General features: G+C 37.7%; 1 protein-coding gene and 4 non-coding genes across 5 annotated transcripts in view; 1 reads left to right on the forward strand and 4 right to left on the reverse strand.

The window, feature by feature from the left end:
• Positions 1–15,190, reverse strand: part of LOC115215449 (calcium and integrin-binding family member 2-like) — a 25,615-nt gene extending 10,425 nt beyond the window's left edge. Inside the window, exon 1 of the mRNA XM_036505692.1 lies at positions 14,215–15,190. Coding sequence (XP_036361585.1) covers positions 14,215–14,265 — 51 coding nt within the window. The 5' untranslated portion in view covers positions 14,266–15,190. The remainder of the gene's footprint in view (positions 1–14,214) is intronic.
• A 6,562-nt stretch (positions 15,191–21,752) lies between these two features.
• On the forward strand, positions 21,753–21,824 carry Trnae-uuc. Its single transcript has one exon. It is a non-coding gene; the product is annotated as a tRNA-Glu (tRNA).
• Positions 21,825–24,236: 2,412 nt separating this feature from the next.
• Positions 24,237–24,308, reverse strand: Trnae-uuc. Its single transcript has one exon. It is a non-coding gene; the product is annotated as a tRNA-Glu (tRNA).
• Positions 24,309–25,944: 1,636 nt separating this feature from the next.
• On the reverse strand, positions 25,945–26,016 carry Trnae-uuc. The gene has a single exon. It is a non-coding gene; the product is annotated as a tRNA-Glu (tRNA).
• Positions 26,017–26,544: 528 nt separating this feature from the next.
• Trnae-uuc lies at positions 26,545–26,616 on the reverse strand. Its single transcript has one exon. It is a non-coding gene; the product is annotated as a tRNA-Glu (tRNA).
• Positions 26,617–27,500: the final 884 nt, after the last annotated feature.

Genomic DNA, 27,500 nt, shown 5'->3' on the forward strand with positions numbered 1-27,500 from the left:
TAAATGTAATACAACAGGTCTTAGTTAACAATTTGGCATCTCAAAGGCTGTAATAAGCAATTTTCTTTGGACTGGAAAATTTTGTCAAGATCGTTCCCTTATGATAAATGCAAACAACTATTTACCTTTTTTTTCCAAACGTATATTTGCCAACACCTATAAAGAACGTGTTTATAGGTGTTTACATTGGAAAAACACACACTTTCAGCTATTTCTAATTGTTTGCCTCCTTTGCCTAATAATATCTGTAACTTTAACTTTATCCTTTTCATCCCATACATCCCATTCTTTCCTTTATCATTTCTATCCATTTGTCATTCACATTCTATTTGTCTAATCCTCCATTACTCCTTGAATTTTCTTTCTCTCTTCCTTCTTTTCTTCTCTCGTCCTATGAGGTCAAATTCTTAACGGTATTTTAAAATTACTAGCGTTTTCTATCCACCTTTTGTTTTTACATATATTATATATTATATAACATAATTTCTTACATCTCTAAAAATGGCTTATTATTGAACACTGTTATTTATAATCTCCTCCCTGATAGACTGATGCATTATTTCACATTATTTTCCCCCTCTCGGATTAATTTTAATGTATCCATGGAAACATATGTCGGCGATATAAATGATTTAAATAATATCTTGTGCGTTTGTCTCCATTTTCCATTTTTCTTATGTTCTCCAAATCACGTCTCACTTCTCCTTGGAATTATTACCCATGTATGTGTGGTTACTAATATCTTAATGTGCTTATGTGACATTTGGCTACCCTGGTAACTATTTTCCCGGATCTTGCCTTGAAAATTAAACACCTCTCCACACACTCGAGGTTTGATTAATAAATATCCAGACTGTTGCCATTGTAACGAAACTAAAGTACGCAGAGTAAAGCCGCTTGGCACAGATTGACCTTGAACTTTACTGTGCATGCGCACTAAGTTTTAACGTTTTAGTTCATTTCCTGCCATTTACAGCAGTGCTTGGAATGAACGTGTATAGCGTGTGATCGTTGCATTGACCATGACAGAGAAAGTTGTCACGGCGATACCTGCTCAGAGGCCTATGCAGTGTTGCAGAAAGTGTATGGAGAGGAATGTATGAGCCGCACACATGTGTACGAATGGTTCAGATGTTTCCAAGACGGCCGAAAAAATGTCGATATTGACGAACGTTCTGAGAGACCAGCAACAAGCAGAACTGAGAAAAGCATCGCAGATGTGCATGAAGTTGTGAGGGGAAATCGTCGAATCACCATCCGTGAGTTATCAGAGGATGTGCAGATAAGTTACGGTTCAGTTCAGCCCATTATCATTGAAGATTTGAGTATGAGACTGTGCCAAAACTGCTTCCAGCAGACCAAAAAGACACTCAGGTTACAGTTGCACAAGATCTTGATTGTGTCGAGAATGATGAAAATTTTCTAAAAACTTTGCATAGGCCTCTGAACAGGTATAGCCAAGCTTTTCGCAAAATTTGATGCAGATTCTCTGCTCACCTTTCTCTGTCATGATTAATGCGACGATCATACGCTACACACCTTCATTCCAAGCACTGCTGTAAACAGCAGAAATGAGTTAGAACGTTAAAACGTACAGTAGAGTTCAAGGTCAATCTATGGCAACAGTCCGGATACTTATTGATCAGACCACGAATATATTTGTAAAAATCTGAAGGCAACAGGTGTACACTCATTTCGTTGTATTGTATGAAGATCTCCCAACCAAACTGAACTGAGTGCATACCCGATGCAGTCCTCAACATGATCCATTTAAAATATTCATAGTACGATTGAGTTCGTGGTCAGCATTGTTATGTATGTACATGCGCGCGCACACACACACACATGGCAGTCTTCAACACCATTTTCAGATACCGATTTTAATTCACAAGGTAATAGTCAATCTGCGACTATAACAGAAGGCAATAGCCTCTGGTACCGTGCAATCAAATTCACAACCGCTCCACAGTAAAACGATCTTCCTAGCCATATAGCCTTGTCTGTAACCTATTTCTTTACTACCCACAAGGGGCTAAACACAGAGGAGACAAACAACGACAGGCAGACGGATTAAGTTGGTTATATCGACCCCAGTGCGTAACTGGTACTTAATTTATCGACCCCGAAAGGATGAAAGGCAAAGTCGACCTCGGCAGAATTTGAACTCAGAACGTAACGACAGACGAAATACCACTAAGCATTTCGCCCGACGTGCTAACGATTCTGCCAGCTCGCCACCTTCCTTGTCTGGAAACCTATTTCCTACAAATGCTTTGCAGAATACATAACAAAGCAAAATAAAATGACAGATTTCAAGCGTCATAAACCAATAATCTTAATAGAAGTGGAATTGGAGACGTGCTATAAAAAATGTTATAAAATCTGCATATTTGTCTGGCGAGACAATTTCTTTGTTAATAAACACTTGCTGGAAAGAAAGAGTTAAATTCTTACAACGACGCTGAAATCAATAGAATTTTTTGTCTTCTGTCTACTTGTAAGAAGATATCGTGTCATATTTCTCCGATTCATCAATTCATAAGTTATTAGTTGGATTGCATCACCATATACTAACGCTCATGTATACGCATACTTACACGCTTACATATATGCTCACATAGACACACACAAATATATATAAGTATCGGAGTGTGTATACATACATACATACATACAACATACATACATACATACATACATATATATATATATATATATATATATATATATTATATATATACATATACGCATAGATGCATGCATATATATACATACATACATGCATACATACATACATACATACATGCATATATACATACATCATACATACATACATATGTACATATATACTAGATGTACCCACCGTGACCCGTTGGGTCACCACTCCAGTTTGAAAATGTCGATGCGCGGCGGGTAAGGTAAAAAATACTATTTCGAACTTCATATAATAAAATTCTTAAGTAACACAGTTCTTCTGCCTTTGGTATAACAACATAACATTACCAAGTGTTTCTTCTTTAAAAACCTTCAAAGGGCCTTCAACCTTTTTTCCTCGCTTTCATCTTTGCCGATTTTTGTTACTTACTGTTCCAAGTGAAATACATGGGTACCTCAGAATAAAGTAATGTTTTTGAAAAGTCATTATTGATGCACAATAAAAATAATTCTTATTTCTTTATTGCCCACAAGGGGCTAAACTTAGAGGGGACAAACAAGGACACACAAAGGGATTAAGTCGATTACATCGACCCCAGTGCGTAACTGGTACTTATTTAATTGACCTCAAAAGGATGAAAGGCAAAGTCGATCTCGGTGGAACTTGAAATCAGAACGTAACGGCAGACGAAATACCGATAAGCATTTTGCCCGGCGTGATAACGTTTCTGCCAGCTCATCGCCTTAAACAATAAAAAAAAAAATAAAATAAAAAGAATTCTGTCAATATTGTTCTCATATGTCGTTCATTGATAGCCATATACATCCTCATCATTTCTGAGCAATATTCTTTGTTCATCTGGTAGATGAACTTGCAGTCTCACTATAGCAAGTGCTCTTTCATGAATTGAAAATCGTAATATGGAAGCAACTGCTTCGGATGGTCTAATAATAATAATAATAATAATAATAATAATACTAATAATAATAATAATATAATAATAATAATAATAATATATAATTGTGTACAGTGCTCAGGTGCACTACAACTCATCTAAAGTGTATATATATCAGGTGTAGTTTCGGCGGCGATTTCGGAAAGCATGAGGGCCTTAAGGATGCAGTGTCCATGGCAGTCAACAACTGACGCAGGCAGTTTTTTCCATTCTTCAGCAACTCTGAGCGTGAAAAAATGTTTCCGAAAGTCATGGGAGCTGTGTTGTTTTCTGACTTTGTAGGCATGTCACGTGTGTTAGTAATATACCTACTCATTTGATATTGACTAATTTCGTTATCATTGTTTATTCGAATAGCAGCTTGGTCATTTCCTTTCAGCGTGTATTTCATGACGTACTTAATTTACCTCACTGAGGCAACGATTTCAACGTTGCAGTGGCATTTGAATGCTCTTAAAAGAATTTCATTATAAGGTACAAACCATTTGTTGTTGTTTGTGCTCCCATTCTTATGAGATTCAACTCTTGCCATTACAACTGATTTTTGTCTATAAAGAGACAGTCTCTCTGTTTTTCTGCCTTTTGATTAAGATGATAAAGATCAAAATTTTATTTTAAATAGAACAGTAATTTTCTCCTTTAAGTACCCGTGATACTCTACTCTTTTACTTGTTTCAGTCATTTGACTGTGGCCATGCTGGAGCACCGCCTTAAGTCGAGCAAATCGACCCCAGGACTTATTCTTTGTAAGCCCAGTACTTATTCTATCGGTCTCTTTTGCCGAACTGTTAAGTGACGAAGACGTAAGCACACCAGCATCGGTTGGCAAGTGATGTTGGGGGGACAAACACAGACACACAAACATATACACACATACATATATATATATATATATATATATATATATATATACATATATACGACGGGCTTCTTTCAGTTTCCATCTACCAAATCCACTCACAAGGCTTTGGTCGGCCCGAGGCAATAGTAGAAGACACTTGCCCAAGGTGCCACGCAGTGGGACTGAACCCGGAACCATGTGGTTGGTAAGCAAGCTACTTACCACACAGCCACTCCTACGCCTATTCAAAAATATCTCATAAAAATAAAGGGAGAATTTTTCTTTCAGTTCACGGCACTCGAAAATTGTATAAATGATTAAAGGAAGAAAAAAAAAGAAAGAAAAGCAAAAAAGGACGGTCGGTGGTAGCTCCGACGACTTTTTGAAGTGTCGACATTTTCAACTTGACTATTTTTCTTAAAGTAGGAAAAGACTATTTTACTTGTAATCTTTATTATCTTAATAACAGACAAACTTTGTGTTTTACATAACACACATACACGCACATACACTCACCCGTATGTGTGTGTGTGCGCGCGCATAAAACGAATAGATTCCTGGATTCTAAGCTAGGATTCGAAACCGAATCTACGTTTTTCTAAAGTTCCTTTCCTATTGTTCTCGACTTCTGCACTTAGAAAATATGAGTGTCAACTGTCATACTTAGTTAAGTTCTAACTAGTACTTATTTAATCGACCCCGAAAGGATGAAAGGCAAAGTCGACCTCGGCGGAATTTGAACTCAGAACGTAACGGCAGACGAAATACACCTATTTCTTTACTACTCACAAGGGGCTAAACACAGAGAGGACAAACAAGGACAGACAAACGGATTAAATCGATTATATCGACTCCAGTGCGTAACTGGTACTTATTTAATCGACCCCGAAATGATGAAAGGCAAAGTCGACCGTGACGGAATTTGAACTCAGAACGTAGCGGCAGACGAAATATCGCTAAGCATTTCGCCCGGCGTGCTAACAGTTCTGCCAGTTTTGAATGTTAATAATAAAACAAACACAGGTATAATAATAATAATTATTATATTTGTACATAAGGTGGCGAGCTGGCAGAATCGTAAGTATGCCGGGCGAAATGCATAGCGGCATTTCGCCCGTCTTTACGTTCTGAGTTCGAATTCCGCCGAAGTTCATCCTTTCGGGGTTGATAAATTAAGTACCAGTTGAGGACTAGAGTCAATGTAATCAAGTTACCACCTTTCCCGAAATGACTGGTCTTACGCTAACATTTGAAACCATTAGGTGGCGAGGTGGTACTATCGTTAGCACGTCGGACAAAATGCTTAGCGGCATTCCATCCATCTTTACGTTCCGAGTTTAAATTCTGCCGAGGTTGACTTTGCCTATCATCCTTTCGGGGTTGATTAAATAAGTACCAGTTGAGAACTGCAGTCGACATGACTGATTAGCTCTCTTCCCCAAAATTTCAGGCCTTGTACTACTCGTAGAAAGGATTACCTTCAATCCATTTCGGGTGGATGAAATAAGTACCAGTTGAGTACTGGGGTCGATGTTATCGATTTATCCTTTTACCCGAAATTACTGGCTTTATACCAAAATCTGAAACCATTTTAATATTTGTACATCAATCAAGTCAGATAAAATCCAATTATGGAAAAGTAACACTTCAAATCAGTTCAAAAATGTTTCTACGCTCGTTCGTTTTGGCGATGAAGTTTTTCATGAGGATGTCCAAAGCGTTTGCATAGCACCTCCAAACTATTTTAGAGGGTGCAAGATCCCTCCTGCCAACCCATCGTTCCCGAATCAAAGACAGCACAAACGGAATCGGCTCCGTTCAAGCTGTCTTAAATAATGATATGTTAAAAGCCGAATGAAGAAATCTTTGGTAATGTGTATTTATTTCAAGCAGTTTAAAAACACTTATGCTATCTACGTTTATCTTTGTTACTGTCAGTTATCTGCTCTTCGAGACTCTTACTATACAAACACAAACATATGTATGGTACATTTTCTACTACATATTACTGAATTTACTTTCTAAAACAAACAAAACATGCGTATATATTTCCCCATTAGATTATTCAATCAATTTTGTAAAAGACGAAAATAATGTACTCTCACTTCTAAACACATGTAAAGTTTGTCATGATAAAAATCTATACAATCTCGGGGAATTTTGGCCTATTTTTACTCTATATTCACAAACTACGAGCAGTGTAATTATTATTGAATTACTCTACCAAAAAGATTAGAAGAGGGTATTTTTGGCATCTAGGATATGAAAGGGAAACATATATATCAATTCCTTCTTGTTATTATCACTACAAGCAATTCTTTATTTTCATTCTGGTTTAAATCTTAAATCTTTCCTTCTCATTTCCTTCCTCTTTCTCACAACCTCTCCTGTCTCTCATAATTTATCCTATCTCTCTGTTTCCCACTATCTTTCTTGTTTTAGCTGTCTCTCAACTCTTGAGTATGTGCTGATTTGCTTAGTGTCAAGCAGACGAAGAAATAATTTTGAGAAATCTCTCGATATATCTCTGTGCGTTAAGAAATAAAGATATGCTGTAAAAATATATAAAAAAAAAGTTGTTCGTTAAACAGATTTCTTTAATTTCTACGTCTGGACATAGATATGAATAGTTCTTAAGAACTGCGTAAGAAGACGCAATATCGAAAGCAAATCAAAGATAACTAATCAATTATACCGAAATTTTGAGCAGAAGACAACATTTTCCAGACAATTGTTTGTTGGTAAATTGCAACAGAACGAATGACACTTGTCGTAATCACATTTTAGTGAGGAAGAAATGAGAGGAAAAAAAATAGAGAGAAAGAAAAAACGAAACATCAAACAAAACAAAAAAATATATGGATGTTTTTGATGACATTAGTATAACGGAGAAATATATAAAATACAAAGAAAATGAAGAAGTCTGGTGAAATCAAAACAAGTTCCATGAGTCGTAATAATATCGATTGGTGATAATCTGAAAAGTGTTCGCTCTTTTATCAATAAGGAAAATACATTAACCAACTATTTTCTTTTGGTTCTAAATTCGGAGAGTATCATAATTAGATATAAACATATGTATGTGTGTATATATGTGTTGTGTCTACACATATATATATATATATATATATATATATATATATTATATATATATATATATATATATATTATATATATATATATATGTAATGTATATATAATATATATATATATATATATATATATATATATGTGTGTATATGTATGTATGTATGTATGTATGTATGTATGTATGTATGTATGTATGTATATGTTTTTATGTATTTATATATGATGTTGTGCAACACACACACATACATGTAGAATTAATATGAGCAGCAGTTTACTGTGTTTCACCAAAAGAAGAATTACAAATGTCACTAAATGCGACCAGGGTGTTTGGACAACACCTACATTGCTAGAAATAAGAACTAAAACGCTCTAATGCTGTAGTTAACGCACACGAATAAGAACATATACACTAACAGAGACCATAATCGTCTGAAAAGTGCTGATCGAGAATTCTTAATAGTGACACGTCAGTTTCGGTAATTTCCGTCGCTTCATCAGTTAACCCAGCTGGGCCTTTACTACTGATTTTTTTTAATATTACGATTATAACAAAATCATATATAGAATAGGACAATAAAGGACAACATTACACGCAAAATGTCAAAAAAGTTCGTCTAAAACTTCTATGATTTTATATAATTCGCTGACTTTGGATATTCCTTATGTTATAAAATGAATCAATTTTTGGTTTCTGCTCTTTCCGGACTCGCTTCACCATTAGTATATATGTTTTCGCAATCCAAATAATTGGATGATTTAGTGATTCGCTAATGTGCACATATAAAATTAATATAAACAGCAGTTTGCAATGTTTCACCAAGATGGAGAATTACAAATGCCACTAAATGCGACCAGGGTCTTAGACAATACCTACATTGCTAGAAATAAGAACTAAAACGTTCTAATACTATAGTTAACGCACATGAATGAGAACATATGTACTAACAGGAACCATATATATATATATATATATATATATATATATATATATATATATATATATATACATATACAACGGGCTTCTCTCAGTTCCGTCTACCAAATCCACTCGCAAGGCTTTGGTCAGCCCGAGGCTATAGTAGAAGACACTTTCCGAACAAGTTTCTTACCACACACCAGTACGTCTGCGCCAATGCATATATATAATATATATATATATATATATATATATATATACATATACAACGGGCTTCTCTCAGTTTCCGTCTACCAAATCCACTCGCAAGGCTTTGGTCAGCCCGAGGCATAGTAGAAGACACTTTCCGAACCAAGTTTCTTACCACACAGCTACGTCTGCGCCAAAATATATATGATATATATATATATATATATATATATATATATACATATATATATAAGCAATAATAATCTCTGAACGAGTATAAACAGTAGCTGCACGATATCGTGAAGTATATTTGCCACTTAAATGTGGCTAACCCTTAAGGGGGGATGCTACTGTAGCGTGTAGCCTCAGGAGGACACCTCCTCCAGCTGGCTATTGACAAACTTTCTGTGCCCTATCAGTATTTGCAAAGAGAAGCCATCCTTCCTATCTTCAACCTGCCATGATACACACGGACTCGAGTTTCTGAGTATATATATATATATATATATATATATATATATATATACGCATATATACACACGTACATGTACATGCCTACATATATATGTATATATACATGCATATATGGGTACAGGACGTCAAAAAAACCGTGAACAAAATGCGAAACGAGAACATAAAAAACAAATTCATGGAAAACGAACTTTTTTTTTCAAACAACGAAAGAAACAAATAGAGAAACGAGACAGGCAACATAAAGAACATTCCTTTCATCAGTTGTCCCCTGTTTTATCTATTCCTGCTGTTTAAATGTTTCAGTACCAGGAATGTGGTCATACTGGGCATCCCCTTCGACAGGTTTTACCCTAGTATATTGACTCCTCCCACATAAGTTCTTTGTGTGCTGCTTATTTTATCAATTTTGTAAGGGAAGAAAGTTACGTGGACAGAAGGTTAAAGGGATGTAACTGGATTGGAACTAAAGATCAAATGAAATTTTTGTTCGCCGTATCCATCACCTTTCACATCGACAAACACACACTTATACACACACGCGCGCGCGTATGTATGTATGTATGTATGTATGTATGTATGTATGTATGTATGTATGTATGTATGTATGTATGTATGTATGTATGTATCCAACTGGTTTCTGTGCAGATTCCGTCAACGGGATTTCGCTTTCAAGGCTAGAGTCGAAGACACCAAAACTATAACCAGTGGCATAGTTAGAAAGTGTGCCACCCGCAACAGCCCTCAAATTTTCTGCCGCCCCCACCTCATTCATACAAGCTTATACAGCATACCCAAAAGCGATACCTCCATAGAAGCATCACCCGGTGCGAACGGCCCCCAAGCGCCCTTCTTAGCTTCGGTACTGAGAGCAACTGAGTGGGGGCGAACACTAAACTGAATGATTACTAGGTGGACGTCTTAATCTTAAGACTATGTTTGTATCCGGTAATTTCCATAAAACACTGACCCACCGATGCAACACAAAAATGCATCACCTTCATGAAGTGTGTCTCGAGTAAGTCAGCCTGACAGAACCCTCGTAGTCGTCATGTATTGTATGCTTTTTGCATCGGGTTTAGAACGCTACAATAAAAGTCTTTCCGATTAAGAATGATTTCTCACACCGGATGAAGCCATAGCATTACTTCATTCTAACTTCCTTATCCGCCCTTTGACAAGTCTTGTTTTTAGTCCTATTGGATGTCCAGACATCCTCCTTACTTGAGTAGCAAAGTACTCAAGTGGGGGACCCAGTGTAGTCATTGACTACTCGACCATGGAACAGACAATAATTGTTTCCATGGTACTTGTAGCAGGTTTCATCAGTCTGTGATGAGACTCCTGACACACACACACAAAAAGGCAGAACCCTACCGGCTTCAATGTTATTTTTAGATGGAATTATGTTAACAATATAGATCAATGAAACTGCCGTCACTTATCAGTTATTCGATGGCCGACCGAGAAGACTTAAGCCACTCGGTCAGTGGTGAGATGTCAACCTCTGATTCTTCGACATGTAAGCTATTTATACCATTTGACACACACGTATCTTTTTATCTCCACGTAACTGTTTACTTAACCCTTTACGTCATCCACTCAAACTACAAGGGTTGTTGCTGGTGTTGATGAACTTCAGGCCAGCCCAGATCAAGCAAACCTATCTAGGAGAAGTCCTTCATCAATCCTTCTCTTCCCCTGGTAGAATTTTTTGGCTGCATACAGGCGTCATCTGCAATCATCCACCAGAGGTGCACAATCTGCATGGAAAGTAATCTAGAGAATAGCAGTTGGGAGCTCATGACAGCTCAGTTGAGAACTCATGACAGCTCAGTTGAGAACTCATGACAGCTCAGTTGAGAACTCATGACAGCTCAGTTGAGAACTCATGACAGCTCAGTTGAGAACTCATGACAGCTCAGTTGAGAACTCATGACAGCTCAGTTGAGAACTCATGACAGCTCAGTTGAGAACTCATGACAGCTCAGTTGAAAGCTCATGATAACTCAGTTGAGAACTCATGACAGCTCAGTTGAGAACTCATGACAGCTCAGTTGAGAACTCATGACAGCTCAGTTGAGAACTCATGACAGCTCAGTTGAGAACTCATGACAGCTCAGTTGAGAACTCATGACAGCTCAGTTGAGAACTCATGACAGCTCAGTTGAGAGCTCATGACAGCTCAGTTGAGAACTCATGACAGCTCAGTTGAGAACTCATGACAGCTCAGTTGAGAACTCATGACAGCTCAGTTGAGAGCTCATGACAGCTCAGTTGAGAACTCATGACAGCTCAGTTGAGAGCTCGTGGCAGCTTAATATCATTCAATAAAATCAAGACATAGTAACTACTCATATCAAAGAAACGCTTGCAACACAATAGAACAACACCTCTAATTTTTGAAATACTGTTTTGGTTTAAATTTCACAAGAACGGCCCAGTTAAATAATAATAATTCGTTGAACATAAATTTTCAGCAGCTTTATTGCTATAATTTACCACGAAAACGAACACTGGATGTGGTGCTGGTAGAATATCACTCACCCTCAGCATGTCACAACTAGCTGCTGAATGTTCACTTCTGCAATATTTCCTGATAAGAGTGGGGGCAGAAAAATTAGTTTCTCATTATGATTTATGTATATTCACTACATTGAGTAGATATATTACTGAATTAAAATATTTATGATGAATTTACATTCATTGGTAAGTGTATCCTGCACACCTAGAATCAGAGATGCAGCCAAGTTTTAAAACTAGGAGGAACGAGCACATGAAAAAAAGGCACCGTGACACGTATTAAATAATTTTTAATTCGTTTCTATCATCATCATCATCGTCATCACCATCATCATCGTCGTCATCATCATCATCGTCATCATCATCATCATCATCATCATCATCATCATCATCATCATCATCATCTAGTGTTTTAATCCGTTAACGGGGGTGGCCGAATCTACCTCAATGCCATATCAACCGAGGTAGGCAGGTGTAGCCCACCCGCAACCTTTGCGTTGGCTGGTGCCCATTCTCGTCTGCTATCATGGGGCTTTTTGGGAGCTGGATTTTCTACGGGGAGCATGCCCTTGCTTACCCCCAATCCGAGTTTCTACACATGGGTGGTCCCGAGACCAAGGCCTCTATTACGATTTTTAAGAAATGTGGTGGAAAACTAGCTCAGGAAGACAGGGACGCTACTCCCTGAGACCCCTTTCGGAGCCCCACTACATCATATTACATGAAATATTTCATTAGTAACAGGTCGATAAAGGCTGCAAGTCTTTTGATCACAAGTCTATTCAGTCGAGACCAACACTAGTCTAATCAACGACTTTATAACAGAACTGGAGATGAAAATTAGGACAAATTGTTTAGAGTAAAGTTTTATGAGTGTAACACAGCTGGGAAGCTGAGAGGAGAGAAAGCGTAATTGTATTCCACATCCATAAATTTCATGTTTCAGTAACAATGTCATTATGAAACTGAAAGCTACTGATTCAGGTAACTAAAGAGTAAGAACAAATTCTTGAAAAGGCGCCAATTTTGAAAAATGTTCGCGTGGAGAGCGGTCGCCCCCCTTGCTCCCTTATTAGCAGCATCACTGCTTAGAACATATATTCCTGAAGTACAGCTTTCCCTCCTCTCAGCTTCCCAACTGTGTTACACTCATAAAACTTTACTCTAAGCAATTTGTCCTAATTTCCATCTCCAGTACTGTTATAATGTTGATTAGTCTAATGTCGGTCTCGACTGAATAGACCCGTGACTTGTAGCCTTTATCGACCTGTTTTTATCATTATTATTGCAAATATTATGAATCTAGGACTATATCATACGATAGATCCTTTCATTTTAAAGACTTTATTTGAGATGTATTTGACTGTTACTCCTAGCAGTCCAATCGACCACAGGTTCTTTCTCCACCCCCACCACATACTACTTTCATTTGTTTGTGTCTCCCTCGTTAATTTGTTTCCCTGTCCTTAATTTCCATGTCGACATCAACATGCAGAAGTTTAAGATGAACATCAACTGTAATGACGGAGCTAGGCTTTGTACCTTACTGGACGCTCCTTGAAGTCACCCCTTTCCTATCACAGAAAACACAATATAATATACATAAAAAAATGCCTCTCTCCAAAAGCTATCTCCCGTGGCTGACTGATCCATTGTCCTCTTTCAGCTATGCTAGTGCTCGCACCCCTCATAAATGCCTTCTATTGCAGTGTCGTTAAGAAGCTCATTCTGCAACCATGTGGTTTCAGGTTCAGTTCCATTGCGCGGCACCTTAGGCAAATATCTTCTATAACTCCAGACAGACCAATGCCTTATGAGTAAATTTAGTTGACGGGAACTGTGTGGAAGCCCGTTGAATATGTGCAACCGTTAATCCAGGGACGTGGGTTCGAAACGTCAAAGACTCTTTCATTTTTCCCGAGCGTCAAACTAGTATACCTTGTTCGTTGTTTCCTCACCTGTCTCTGATATTTGTTTCTTGCATTATTTTGAACTACACACACACACGTATATATATATATATATACTCATACATACATACATATATGTATGTAATATATATTATATATTATATATATATTATATATATATATATATATATGTAATATATATGTGTGTGTATATATATATATATATATATGTATGTATATATATATGTATATATATATGTATATATATATGTATGTATGCATGTATGTATTGTGTGTGTGCGCGTGCGCGGCGCGTATGTATCTGTGTGTGTGTGTGTGTGTGTGTGTGTGTGTGTGTATGTATGAATAAATGTGTTTGTGTGCTTGCGTGTGTGTCTTAGTATTTATGTTTGTCTTCCACGGCTTGACAACCAGTACTGATTTGTTTAATTCCCCGTAACTTAACAGTTCGGCAAAGAAGTCGATAAAATAAGTACCGCACTTAAAGATAAGAAATAGGGACGATTTGTTCGACTAATCCCTTCAAAGCGGTGTGCAAACATAGCTCCAGTCCAATGAAACCAGTAAACGGTAAAAGATACACAAATACAAAAAAAATAAAAGCTAAAAGTTCCATCTTTTTTTTTGTGCAAAATCACTCACCTGGTAAGCATTTAACTGTTCTTCAGAAAATGTCACGATTTGGTTCCCCATTGTTCTCACCAAACGTCTATTTCCGGATGAATAATTATTCCATTAAAGAAGCACATTAAGAGGTCAAATTCATGAAAACGAATCCCATATTACTTCTGACCTCACAGTTTATTTCTCCGAGGAAGACTTTAACATTCACTTTATTTTCATTTGAGTTTGAATATACATGTATATTTATATAAATACATATATCTTTATACGTATACATGTACATAGGCATCACTGCGCAATTAATCTGTGTCCAACGCGTAGAAATTATGAAAATTAGGACTCCATTTTGAACGCTAAGTAGGACTCCATTTAAAACGTTATGTAGAACTCCGTGGTTTACATCAATAACAACGTTATCATCATCATTATTGTAAGTGTTGTTGTCATCAAGTTATGTATATCTTTCCACTGGACTTCGAGTAAGCTCCACTCCCTTGACTACTCCAATAAAAAGAACGTTTTTAAACCAAGCAGTAACCTCCATGTGTTGTATTTAGCCACATAAATAAATCGTAATGCTTGCTGTCGTAGTTGTTTAGTCCCAGGTCAGCCCTGGGTGATTATATACAACTGTGTTATCCAATATGTCCGTCCCTTGTATTTTCAAAGACTGTTGAACGTAATTCGCAAGAGATCCGGCTGTTATTTCTAACAGACCGATTGACCACATAAAGACCCTCTACTGTCTGTTATTGTTGCCGTTGATAGTATTACATTAACCGTTTAGAATACTGTTTAGAATATGTAGGGAATACGTTGCTTTAATATGATTAAATTCTAGAAAACTGTAAGATAAATATAAAACCTTGACACAGGAATACAATCAATCGTCGATTGGTGTAGAAAGTCGACACAGATGAGTAACACCCTCACAATAAATGAATAAATAAATAAATCATTGATGTCGTCTGTCGTTTCTTTTACGCTTTGTCACTTGACCACTTCAGTCGGATTGGCACGTAGTGTTATAATCGATTCACCTAGTTCGAGTAGTTGATGCAGCTAATAGTGGTCACTTTGTTGTTAAGACAACAGCCAGCATATACTAAGATGTCCATTTTTTTTTCCTGACTTAATTAATCGATGACCAACTTATTGATAGCTAATAAATTTCCTCGACCAAATACCAGGATTTTGCTAAATTTCTTCCAACCACTTTAAGTATTTCAAATTTTCACCAGATTTTTTTTTCAACTTTTCTACACAGATGGAATTTCACAAAACAAAAATCATACTCTTTTACTTGTTTCAGTCATTTGACTGTGGCCATGCTGGAGCACCGCCTTTAGTCGAGCAAATCGACCCCAGGACTTATTCTTTGTAAACCTAGTACTTATTCTATCGGTCTCTTTTGCCGAACCGCTAGGTTACGGGGACATAAACACACCAGCATCGGTTGTCAAGCGATGTTGGGGGGACAAACACAGACACATAAACATATGCACATTCATATATATATATACATATATACGACGGGCTTCTTTTAGTTTCCGTCTATTAAATCCACTCACAAGGCTTTGGTCGGCCCGAGGCTATAGTAGAAGACACTTGTCCAAGGTGCCACGCAGTGGGACTGAACCTGGAACCATGTCGTTGGTAAGTAAGCTACTTACCACACAGCCACTCCTGCATCACTCCTCATATTAACTTTTTTTCTAGAAATTAATAATTATTTCCATTGTAGGCATAAGGCCCGAAGGTTTGGGTAAAGGAGTTAGTCGATAACATCGACCTTAGTATTCAAATGGTACTTATTTTATCGATCTCGAAAGGATGAAACGTAAAGTTAGTTTCGGCGGAATATGAAGCCAGAACTTAAGCCGGAATAAATGCCGCTAAGCATTTTTTCCGGAATGCTAACGATTCTGTCAGCTTGCCGTCTTAATAATCCTTTCTGCGATTGGTCCGAGGCCTGGAATTTGGGGGGAATGGGATTAGTTGATTACAGAAGTAATCCACATTCAGTAGTAAACCACGCCTTACCAACATATTGCTTTGCCCCACCGGTGGTGCGTGTATTGTGAAGTATTAATTTACGTAGTCGCTCGACCGGCTAGAAATAACTGCTAAATCTCTTCTCAAATCGCAACATGTAGTCTTAAAAACGGAAAGAACACACGAGATATAGTCGTAGAATCTCCTAAAATGATGGGATGGTCACGACTGGAATATTTCTGGTCATAGATCTCTGATTAGGGTTGACTCATGGTTAAACAACACTAACAGTTTATTCATCTCTATGCCTATGCGCTAATGTGCCATTTAAGAATTCTTGGATATAATCGGTCTTTAGATATTTGACATATTTGAAGTTCCTTTTGAACAAGCTAGTTACTTCCCTTGCACAGTCTACTTTATCTTGGCACCAGTCAACGAGAATCTTGTACATAGTCTAGTTAACTGCTAGACATAGCAGCAAAATTTCCCTCAAGTCATAACAGGCTATCTAAATAAAAAAAAGAAAGAAAGGTAGCACACTTTGCATGATTTAGCTCTAGATGTATTATATCGGAATAAATATTGCTTTCGAATTTTGGCACAAGGCCAGCAGCTTCGGGGTAGTGGTAAGTCGATAACATCAATCTCAGTACACAACTGGTACTTATTTCGTCGCCTCACGAAACGATGAAAGGCAAAATCGATCTTGGCGGATTTAAAATTCAGAACGTATGGTTTCGTTTCGAAGAACATACGTTTGTTTAAGCAAAGACATACGATTTTGAAGAAGTATTCTCCCCTCGTTAGAGATTAAAGAAAAGCACACCGTTGATGAAGAGCCACCCTTTTTTTAAAAACTCATTCTAGTTCTTCTATCTTGCTTTCATACTCGTAAAGTATATGTATGTATATACTTGAAACATTCTTCAAAACACTCATCTTCATTACACAAAATAATAATGCATCACTTTTAATATATGTGTGCGGGTATAAGATATATGTATATATTATCATGGCTACCGAATATTGTCACATGTTATATTTACACACACCCCACCACACACACACCACCCACACACACACACACACACCACACACACACACACAACACACCACTATATATATATATATATATATATATATATATATTAAAAATTGAGGGAGATAAATTAATATAATTTTAATATCAATTTAAAACCAGTAGTCCAGCATTCAAAAAAATCTGAGGAGTCAGAGAAAATTCAAATATATGTGTATATATATATATATACATATATATATATATACATATATATATATATATATATACGATATATACATATATATATATATATATATATATACATATATATCGAAACTCGGAGTTTTATCATGGCTACCGAATAATTATCACATATTATATATATATATATATTATATCACCGTGATCATCGTGACCGACCAGACCATCAGATGTTGCTACACATCGCTGGTCACAATGCGCTTCGCATTGTTTTTTTAGCCTTCAAATGACGCCACCCCACTGGCTAAGCGAGCAGGCCAACAGAAGAAAGAGTGAGAGAAAGTTGTGGCGAAAGAGTACAGCAGGGATCGCCACCACCCCCTGCCGGTGCTTTAGGTGCTTTCGCTCAATAAACACTTACAAGCCCGTCTGGGAATCGAAACCGCGATCCTAACGACCGCGAGTCCGCTGCCCTAACCACTGCCCTAACATATATATATATTATATTATATATAATATATATATATATAATATATATATATATATTTATCAAACAAACTTGATGAGTGTCAATGCACGAAACACTCGGCCCTTCAGTCACTCTGATGCTCCTGCTATATATTCTGTTTTTTTCTTTTCTACTTTAGGCACAAGGCCCGAAATTTTGGGGAGAGGGGCCAGTCAAGTAGATCGACTTCAGTACGCAACTGGTACTTAATCTATCGACCCCCGAAAGGATGAAAGGCAAAGTCGACCTCGGCGGAATTTGAGCTCAGAACATATAGACAGACGAAATACCGCCAAGCATTTCGCTTCTGTTAAATATTAATAAAAAATATGCTTATAATAATATCTTAAGTTCTATTATTCCAGTTTGCACTACCATACCTGTATATGTGTGCGCGTTTGTGTGTGTATATACTATTGATTTATGACGACACTTTTACGTTTCTTTTCAAATAAACCGATTTTATGTGCATTGAGCTCGATGAAGACAAATGTCTACAGCTATTATCTGGTTTAGTTTTGAGAATATTAGTTAAACCATAATTATCTCCCTCAGATTGTTCTTGGGACCCTTAAAGTAAATGAGTACCGAATGTTATCGACACGACCAGTTTCTTTTTATCTTTTACTTGTTTCAGGTATTAGATTGCGGCCATGCTGGGGCATCGTCTTGATGAAATTTTAGCCGCATGAATAGACCCCGGCACTTACATTTTTTAAAGCCTGGAACAGAATTCTGGTTTACGTACCCCATATAACCCTTCATAACCTTCTTTTATGCTTTTGAATTTTCAGACAATTCTTGCGAATTTGTGTTCTACACTCGGGAATTCATACGATTGTATATATATATAAAAAAAAGTTTTTTTTAAAAAATTCTTAAACCCTTTTCCTCTATAAATCCTAAAAAATCCACTCTTTTTCGATTAAGAAAAAAAAATTAGAGTTTAAAATACGGACAGTCAGAATGTTTTGCTTAAATACCAGCAGTGAACCACCCTTGGGTGCATCATCATTCCATTAAATGTGTGTATGGGGAGAAAAATATTGCAAAACATACATGTCAGAGTGGCAAAGAAACGAGGACTGCATGAGGTGGTCGTGGGATTTGCAAAAAGAAACCAAAATGACTCCAACTAAATCGCCCTTAAATCACTTTTGAAAATACTGATAGGGCACAAATAGTATGTCAATAGCCAGATGGAGGAGATGTCTTCCTGGGGCTACAAGCTACAGTAGCATCATTTAGGTGGCAAATATACTTCACGATGTCTTGAGGCTACTGTTTATACATCGCTCGGAGATTTATTATTACAAAAAGAAATGTTTTTGGCATAATCGAATCAATTTTGTTGTGTCTGGAGAGTCATTCTATTTTAATGACTTATTAATTAACACTCTCACCGGTTCAATTTTCATTTATTTATTTATTTATTTATTTATTATTCTAAAATGTTCGTTGCTTCTTGCAACCTCTTCAATAGTGGTTGACTCTGCTCGTTATCGGAGCTGTGCTCTTTTGGTTTGTGCGCAAGTGTGCACGTCAGTGTGTGGTGGAAGCACTCCGTCGGTTACGACGACGAGGGTTCCGGTTGCTCGTGAAATTAACGTGTAAGTGGCTGAGCACTCCACAGACACGTGTACCCTTAACGTAGTTCTCGGGGATATTCAGCGTGACACAGGAGTGACAAGGCCGGCCCTTTGAAAATACAGGTACAACAGAAACAGGAATTAAGAGTGAGAGAAAGTTGTGGTGAAAGAGTACAGCAGGGATCACCACCATCCTCTGCCGGAGCCTCGTGGAGCTTTTAGGTGTTTTCGCTCAATAAACACTCACAACGCCCGGTCTGGGAATCGAAACCGCGATCCTATGACCGCGAGTCCGCTGCCTTAACCACTGGGCCATTGCGCCTCCGCGCGTCAGTGTGCATGTGTATACACATATGTATGTATGTATGTATGTATGTATGTATGTATGTATGTATGTATGTATGTATGCATGTGTGTGTATGTATGTATGTATGTATGTATGTATGTATGTATGTATGTATGTATACGTATGCGTGTGTCTACGTTTGTATGTATTATGCATATTCAGGTGTTTGTGTGTGCCTGTTTGTATGTATGTGCGTGTGCATGTGTGTTTGTGCGTTTACCTCCGTCTCCTTGTGTATGCGTGTTTGAGTGTGCCTATGTGTATGGCTTTATGTGACTGTACGTGCGTCAGTTACGAATGGATGTGTCTCCATATGTGTCCTTGTTTGAGTGTGGAGAGTGTGTGTGTGTGTATGGTCATGTGTTTCCGTCTCCTGTTTTCTATGTATGTGTGTGTGCACGCGCTTGTCAGTCCCTATTGTCTATGTCCCTATCTATCTACTCATCTATTTACCTGTTTATCTACGAATGAATTTCCTTGTGTAAAACACAAATTTGCAAAAAAATAAATAAGATATGAAGTGTTATATGGAGTACTTAAACCAAAATTCCGCCAAGCCAAGTACTTATTCTATCGGTCTCTTTTACCGAAGCGCTAGACCCGATTTTTTTTTCTTAAATAGTAATTCATATACACTTATTGTTGCAACATAACTATTCCACATTAAAATACAAATTCAAAACAGAAGAGAATATAAATCACGAGCGAAGAAAGAAAAAAATGGAAAAAGAAGGACATTGCACCAATCTGTTGCACACGATAAGGGGTCACGGAACTTACTGAAGTAAGCCGACACGTTCGCGGTATTACTGCAGGCGATGGCGAAGAATTCCATCTTCCGTCGATCATACAAACAACAATTTAGTGGAGTCAATAATACTATCCTTGTTTTATATATATATATATATATATATATATATATATATATATATATTATATATATATATATATATATATTATATTCTTTACTCTTTACTTTTTCACTTGTTTCAGCCATTTGACTGCGGCCATGCAAATCGACCCTGGGACCTATTCTTTGTAAGCCTAGTACTTATGCTATCGGTCTCTTTTGCCGAACCGCTAAGTTACGGGGACGTAAACAACACTAGCATCGGTTGTCAAGCGATGTTGGGGGGGGGGACAAACACACACACACGAACACACACACACACATACACACACACACACACGCATATATATATATATACGACGGGCTTCTTTCAGTTTCCGTCTACCAAATCCACTCACAAGGCTTTGGTCGACCCAAGGCTATAGTAGAAGACACTTGCCCAAGGTGTCAGATGATTGTATTGTTTCTTTAGGATTTTTTTGGAGGTGTCGGTTCGATTCTCATAAACACTCCCATGTGTTAATTACCTTCGTATATGTTTGCTGTTTGTATTTTTCGACTGAAATTCAAAAAGATTAGCAATGATATTCGAATTAAAATAAGATAGTTTACTGAATGAAGTAACTGATATTAATATATTATATGTGTATATTCAATTACACCCCGTAAACTTTGTTTATTCGACCAGTATTTAAATATATCTTTACTTAAGTCAAATCAGCCGAAAACAATAACTAATAAAAAACGAGAAATTCAATGCAATACCAGCTTATCGCATTGTCGTGTAAACTATTATAATGTATGGGAAGAATATTGCTCCAGACACGATAGTACTGAACGGGGGCGATGATGTGTCACTCTGTTATTACAATAGCTACAACAGAATAAGGCTAATACGGGGGTGTAAATAGTATCATGTAGTAGCAATAGATAAAACGATAAGCGCAGTAGTCAGTGAACATCATGTCATAGAAAGAGCATGGCAGTAGAAAGAGAGCAACACTTTTAATAAAACTTTATGTACTGACTCTTGCCAGCAGCACTCCCATGTGGTCTAGTGGTTAGGATTCCTGGCTTTCACCCAGGCGGCCCGGGTTCGATTCCCGGCATGGGAACGCTATAATTTTTTTATTTTTATTTAGTTTGAAGGTAGTATATTAAAGTTTCTAATTTTAGATTTAATTTCACCCCTTTCCTACAATGCTTAAAAAAAAAAAATTCCCCCCTACTATATAATATAGTTGTTACATTCGCTTCTGTTCTTGGGAATCGGGTAGCTGCATGATAACAATATTTTGTTTGCCAACCATGTGGTTCTGGTTTCAGTCCCACTGCGTGACACCTTGTGCACATATATCTTCTACTATAGTCTCGGGCCAACCAAAGCATTGTGAGTGATTTGGTAGACGGAAACTGGAAGAAGCCCCTCATATATACATATATTATATATATATATATATATATATATATATATATATATATATATATATATAATATATATGTATATATATATATATATATATATATACACGCTGACATGGAATCAACGTTGAAACCCTTTATTCGCAATATTTACCGAATCTGGAACCTAACTATGGTCTGTCTATAGCACTTATTCAGCATTACCTGACACCTTTGGGTCACAATGACACCATTATCTCTCTTACATATATATATACACACACACACATAAGTGATGGGAAGAGTCCAGGTGTTCTTATCGTTTGTGGGGTCTCATCTGAGACCCCACAATTTGTGACTTCTTTGTTCCCTCTCACATACTGGATACTGGGGGTAAATAGGATGGTTACTGTTTCAGTAGTCAGACGAATCAAGATCCTTATGTATCGGAGCCTATGAGTGAACCATTTCTTCCAGTCTGTTGCATTTTCGACGGGCCGCTAACAGCGAAGCTCTTGTCATCGTTGGCGGGTCGCCTTACCGAGGTATCAGGTGAAGTCAGTGAAGGTGCTTGACTGCTCCAACACCTTAGCCTCGCCATTGTCCGTGTTGGCTTGCTTCAGCAGGTTCCGTTGAACTTTGTGGTGTGCGACCGATTGAGGCACTTGATGTTGAATTGATGTGATTTTTTTCTTCTTTTTTTTTGTTCCTCCTTTTCGTTTTCGTTTCTCCCGGTTTTGGATTTGTATTTTTAATATGGTTTTGTATTAAAGGAGCACTCCGTCGGTTATGATGACGAGGGTCCCAGCTGATATGATCAACAGAACAGCTTTCTTGTGAAATTAACGTGCAAGTAGCTTGTGCGCCCTTAACGTGGTTCTCAGAGAGATTCAGCGTGACACAGAGTGTGACAAAGTCGGCCCTTTGAAATACAGATACTACTCATTTTTGCCAGCTGGATGGACTGGAGCAACATGAAATAAAGCGTCTTGCTCAAGGACACAACGCGTCGCCTGGAATTGAACTCACAACCTTTCAATCGTGAGCAGAATGCCCTAACCACTAATCCACGCGCTTTCACGGTTTCGTATTGTGTAAGCTTTTTGCCCGGAGTGGTGATGATTCTGCCAGTTCACCGACATTTTTAGGGTTCCAAGTAGTTGAGAATCAGGAAGATTAACATCTTGCCGTTAATTTTTGAGTGGCTGTGTAGTAAGTAGCTTGTTTACCAACCACATGGTTCCGGGTTCAGTCCCACTGCGTGGCACTTTGGGCAAGTGTCTTCTACTATAGCCTCGGGCCGACCAAAGCCTTGTGAGTGGATTTGGTAGACGGAAACTGAAAGAAGCCCGTCGTATATATATATATATATATATATATATATATATATATATTATATAAATGTGTGCGTGTATGTTTGTGTGTCTGTGTTTGTCCCCCTAGAATTGCTTGACAACCGATGCTGGTGTGTTTATATCCCCGTCACTTAGCAGTTCGGCAAAAGAGACCGATAGAATAAGTACTGGGCTTACAAAGAATAAGTCCCGGGGTCGAGTTGCTCGATTAAAGGTGGTGCTCCAGCATGGCCACTGTCAAATGACTGAAACAAAGTAAAAGAGTAAAGAGAGAGTAAAGATATGAGAAACTGAAAGAGAGAACAACATTTTGATTACGGTTAACCAGAGGAGAACGAGTAGAGTGGTGGCGCTGATGGAGTGGATGTCAAACTTAAATGAAATATGCTGTATTAAAAGGTCACTTTACTGTGAAAGCGGTCGTGAACCGAACCAGAGCTGCCTGGGAGACAGCTAACGGATCCTAACCATAAAGCACATGGGAACTCTGTTTTCTTGATTAAGTGATAAAAAAATACGGTATATAAAAAAAAAAATTAATTCGTAATAGGTTATAAAACGGTATAATAATTTTTTAAAAAATTATTTCGTAATTTCTTCAAATAATATTTTTTCCTTGTGTCACAATAATCACTGCTAGGATTTCGTTTTCTTTGTCCAAGAGGTAGATTTTAATTATTTAAGAAATTTACTTTTATTACGGCATGAATAAGTTAAATTCACGAATTACTTAAAATAAATTTAACATGATTTATTTCAAAAAAGAAAGCGTTCCCATGCCGGGAATCGAACCCGGGCCGCCTGGGTGAAAGCCAGGAATCCTAACCACTAGACCACATGGGAGTGCTGCTTTGTATCTGCATTACATATACCTTTATCATAAGTAAGTCTTTTTTTGTCAGTCGATGTCATTGCTGCTGGCTGCTTTTACGTTATCTCTTCGTTGATTAAGTGAGACATTTCTCCTCCTCTCTCCGCTCTCTCTCTCTCTCCTCTCTCTCTCTCCTCTCTCTCCTCTCTCTCTCTCTCTCGTCTCCTCTCTCTCTCTCCTCTCTCTCCTCTCTCTCCTCTCTCTACATCTCCTCTCTCTCTCTCCTCATCTCTCTCTCTGCCAATCCTCTATCGCCTCACCGACGCGCTCTCTCGCCTTACCTCCTCTCTCGCCTTCCCTCTCTCTCGCCTCCCCTGTCTATTGCCTCCCGTCTCCTTCGCCTCCCTTCTCTCTCACCTCCTCTCACTCTCGTCTCCTCTCTCTCTCTCTCGTTTCCCATCTCTCTCCTTCACGCCTCTCACGCCTCACGCCTCTCACGCCTCACGCCTCTCACGATGAAAATCTTAAGCGACTGTAAACTTATTAAATATTCGGATATCTCGATATCCTCCAAAGATTATAAGATCCATGCATCTGGAATTAAGCAACACAAACCCAGAATAGAAAAGCAAGTAAAATACAAAATAAGAAACAAAAATAAAACAAAATAAAATAAAAACAACTTAATGTGTCCTCGTGGGTCTTCTTTCAGTTTTCGCCAACCAAATCCACATACATACATACATACATACATACTGGCTGCTCCCTCGTTATCGAGTATGGCCTTTGCACGAAGCTTAACTGTTATTGTGCTGTAATCGAATGTGACTTTTTAGAGCCCAGCTAAAGAACTACAATATCTTGTACAGAATTGGCAGCTAAAACCTTTACCGGTAATAGCCGGCTGTAGTGTAACTGGGCTTCATGTACCTTCGCATTCTTTAAGATAAAGTCCACCTGCCGAATTACACTCTCTCTTCCACATGCCTGACAGATATGATTAGTATGGTGTGTTACACCACCACCCAGTGGCCAGGTTGTCACTCATCTGCCTCGCTTTATAACTACGAAGATGACTCTTGAGTCCAGCTTTACTGAGGCAGGGTCTTGCACAGACAGTGCATGTCAGCATCATATGAAGACCCTTCCCATTTGGAAGTGTACCAGTGATGCCCTTCCTGACATCCCTCCTAACTTTCTCATGCGCAACTCGAGATTTCTCGAAAGTAGCTGTCCCCTCGTGCACAATCCTCATGCCTCCTTGTTCGCTTGACAACCGGTGTTGGTGTGTTTAGCTATGTGTTTAGCTAGGTTAGCTATTCGGAATAAGTGATCGATAGAATAAGTACCAGTCTAAAAAAAAAAAAGAAAAGAAATTAGTTCTAGGGGCGATTCGTTCGACTAACGTTTTTCAACGTGGATCCCCAGTCTGATCGCATGCTGAAAACTGAAACAAGTAAAATATAAAGGATAAAACATGATTTAAAAGTCATTTGACCTGCTGGATACCGCACCCAAATTTCTCTCTAATCCAATCCGTTTTTAAAATGAAAGAAATTCTAAATAATTACTCCTTAATTTCATGAATTTCGATAAGCTACTTTCAAGAATGAAGGTAAATGTATTTCCTACTGCATCTTTATAATAATACCAATAAAAAATTGAATATTCCCATGCCGGGAATCGAACCCGGGCCGCGTGGGTGAAAGCCAGGAATCCTAACCACTAGACCACATGGGACTTCTGCATTCATGATTCACCACTGATGTCTTCATCAAAAGTATTTCTCTTTCATCAGTAGTTGTCATTGTTGCTAGTACATTATTTTCATTTATGAAGTTAGACATGTAGAATAAAGGGTCTTGCTTAGGAGTGAAAATAAAATTGTGAAACATAGGTGAAGTCATAAAGTAGGAGTTAATTTTGAGAAATGTATGCACCTAGACCTAACTGGCAAACTCCATTTTGTGAGTTCACATTTGTCCTTGGGTTTACTTCACTTTCAAAGGGAAAAAACCCCCACTTTACACAACTTTGGGCAGAATTGAGGTTTAAGCGCCCCTCTATAAACTCTCAAAAACCTTTTAATTTAAAAAAAATTCACAAAACTTTTAAAATTTGTGTTCTACACACAAAAATTCATACGATTATGCAAATAAAATTTTAAAAGATTTCAATGTGCTGAAAACGACAGTTAAATCTCTCTTAAATCACACACCGGGGAGGGCATGAATTCGCATAACTCATATCTTTCTAAAAGGAAACACATTCTCATGCCGGGAATCGAACCCGGGCCGCCTGGGTGAAAGCCAGGAATCCTAACCACTAGACCACATGGGATTGCTGAATGGCTGGCCTTCTAATATAAATATCTATTTGGTTTTCTGATCGTTATAACTTTATGAAAAGTGTATCACTTTACCTGCAGTTGTCCTTGCTAGTACATTATCTTCAATTACGAATTCAAACATGTAGAATAAAAGTGTCTTCTCCAGAAACAAACACGAAAACGTACAACATATATAACGTCATAAGCTATGAGTAAATAATGAGGAGCGAGTCGAGTAAATTATCTGACATTTTAATGTGCCTTAAAATAACAATAAACCTTTCTGCTATAGGCACAAAAGCTGAAATTTTTATGGAGGTGACTAGTCGATTACATCGAACCCCGAGACGGATAAGAAGTAAAGTCAACCTCAGTGGAATTTGAACCATCCTCCGTGCTGACGATTCTGCTAGCTGAACCACCTTTAAAAATAATCATCCTTTCTACAATATGAACAAAGCCTGAAATTTTGAGGGATTAAATCGTCGGATCTTTTCTGTTTGATCACACTTTTAAATTCCTTTCATTTTGCTTCAATTGATTTCAAATTTGGTGTATTGACGTAGTTTTGTATGCTAATTATGTAAATGAAATTCTTTTTCTTCCATGAATTAATAAATGAAAGTTGGCAAATTTTTGGAAATTTTAGCCAGTCGAAAGCCACAGACATATTGGTACCTGTTTCTGTAATAACAATCCAAGGTATAGTCTACTAACTGAGAAAGAGTGCTACCTGATCAGTGGTTTTCGGAGGAGTGTGTCGCAAGACCAGACATGTTTTTCTTTATGCGGTGCCATGTCGGATCGTGATACAATGGAGGAATGCATACATCAGTCGATTCTTCCAGGAATTACAATTTTCAGTGACTTGTGGGGGGCAAGGAGAGTTATAACT

The sequence above is a fragment of the Octopus sinensis genome, linkage group LG9, assembly GCF_006345805.1.
Source record: "Octopus sinensis linkage group LG9, ASM634580v1, whole genome shotgun sequence".
NCBI lineage: Eukaryota > Metazoa > Mollusca > Cephalopoda > Octopoda > Octopodidae > Octopus > Octopus sinensis.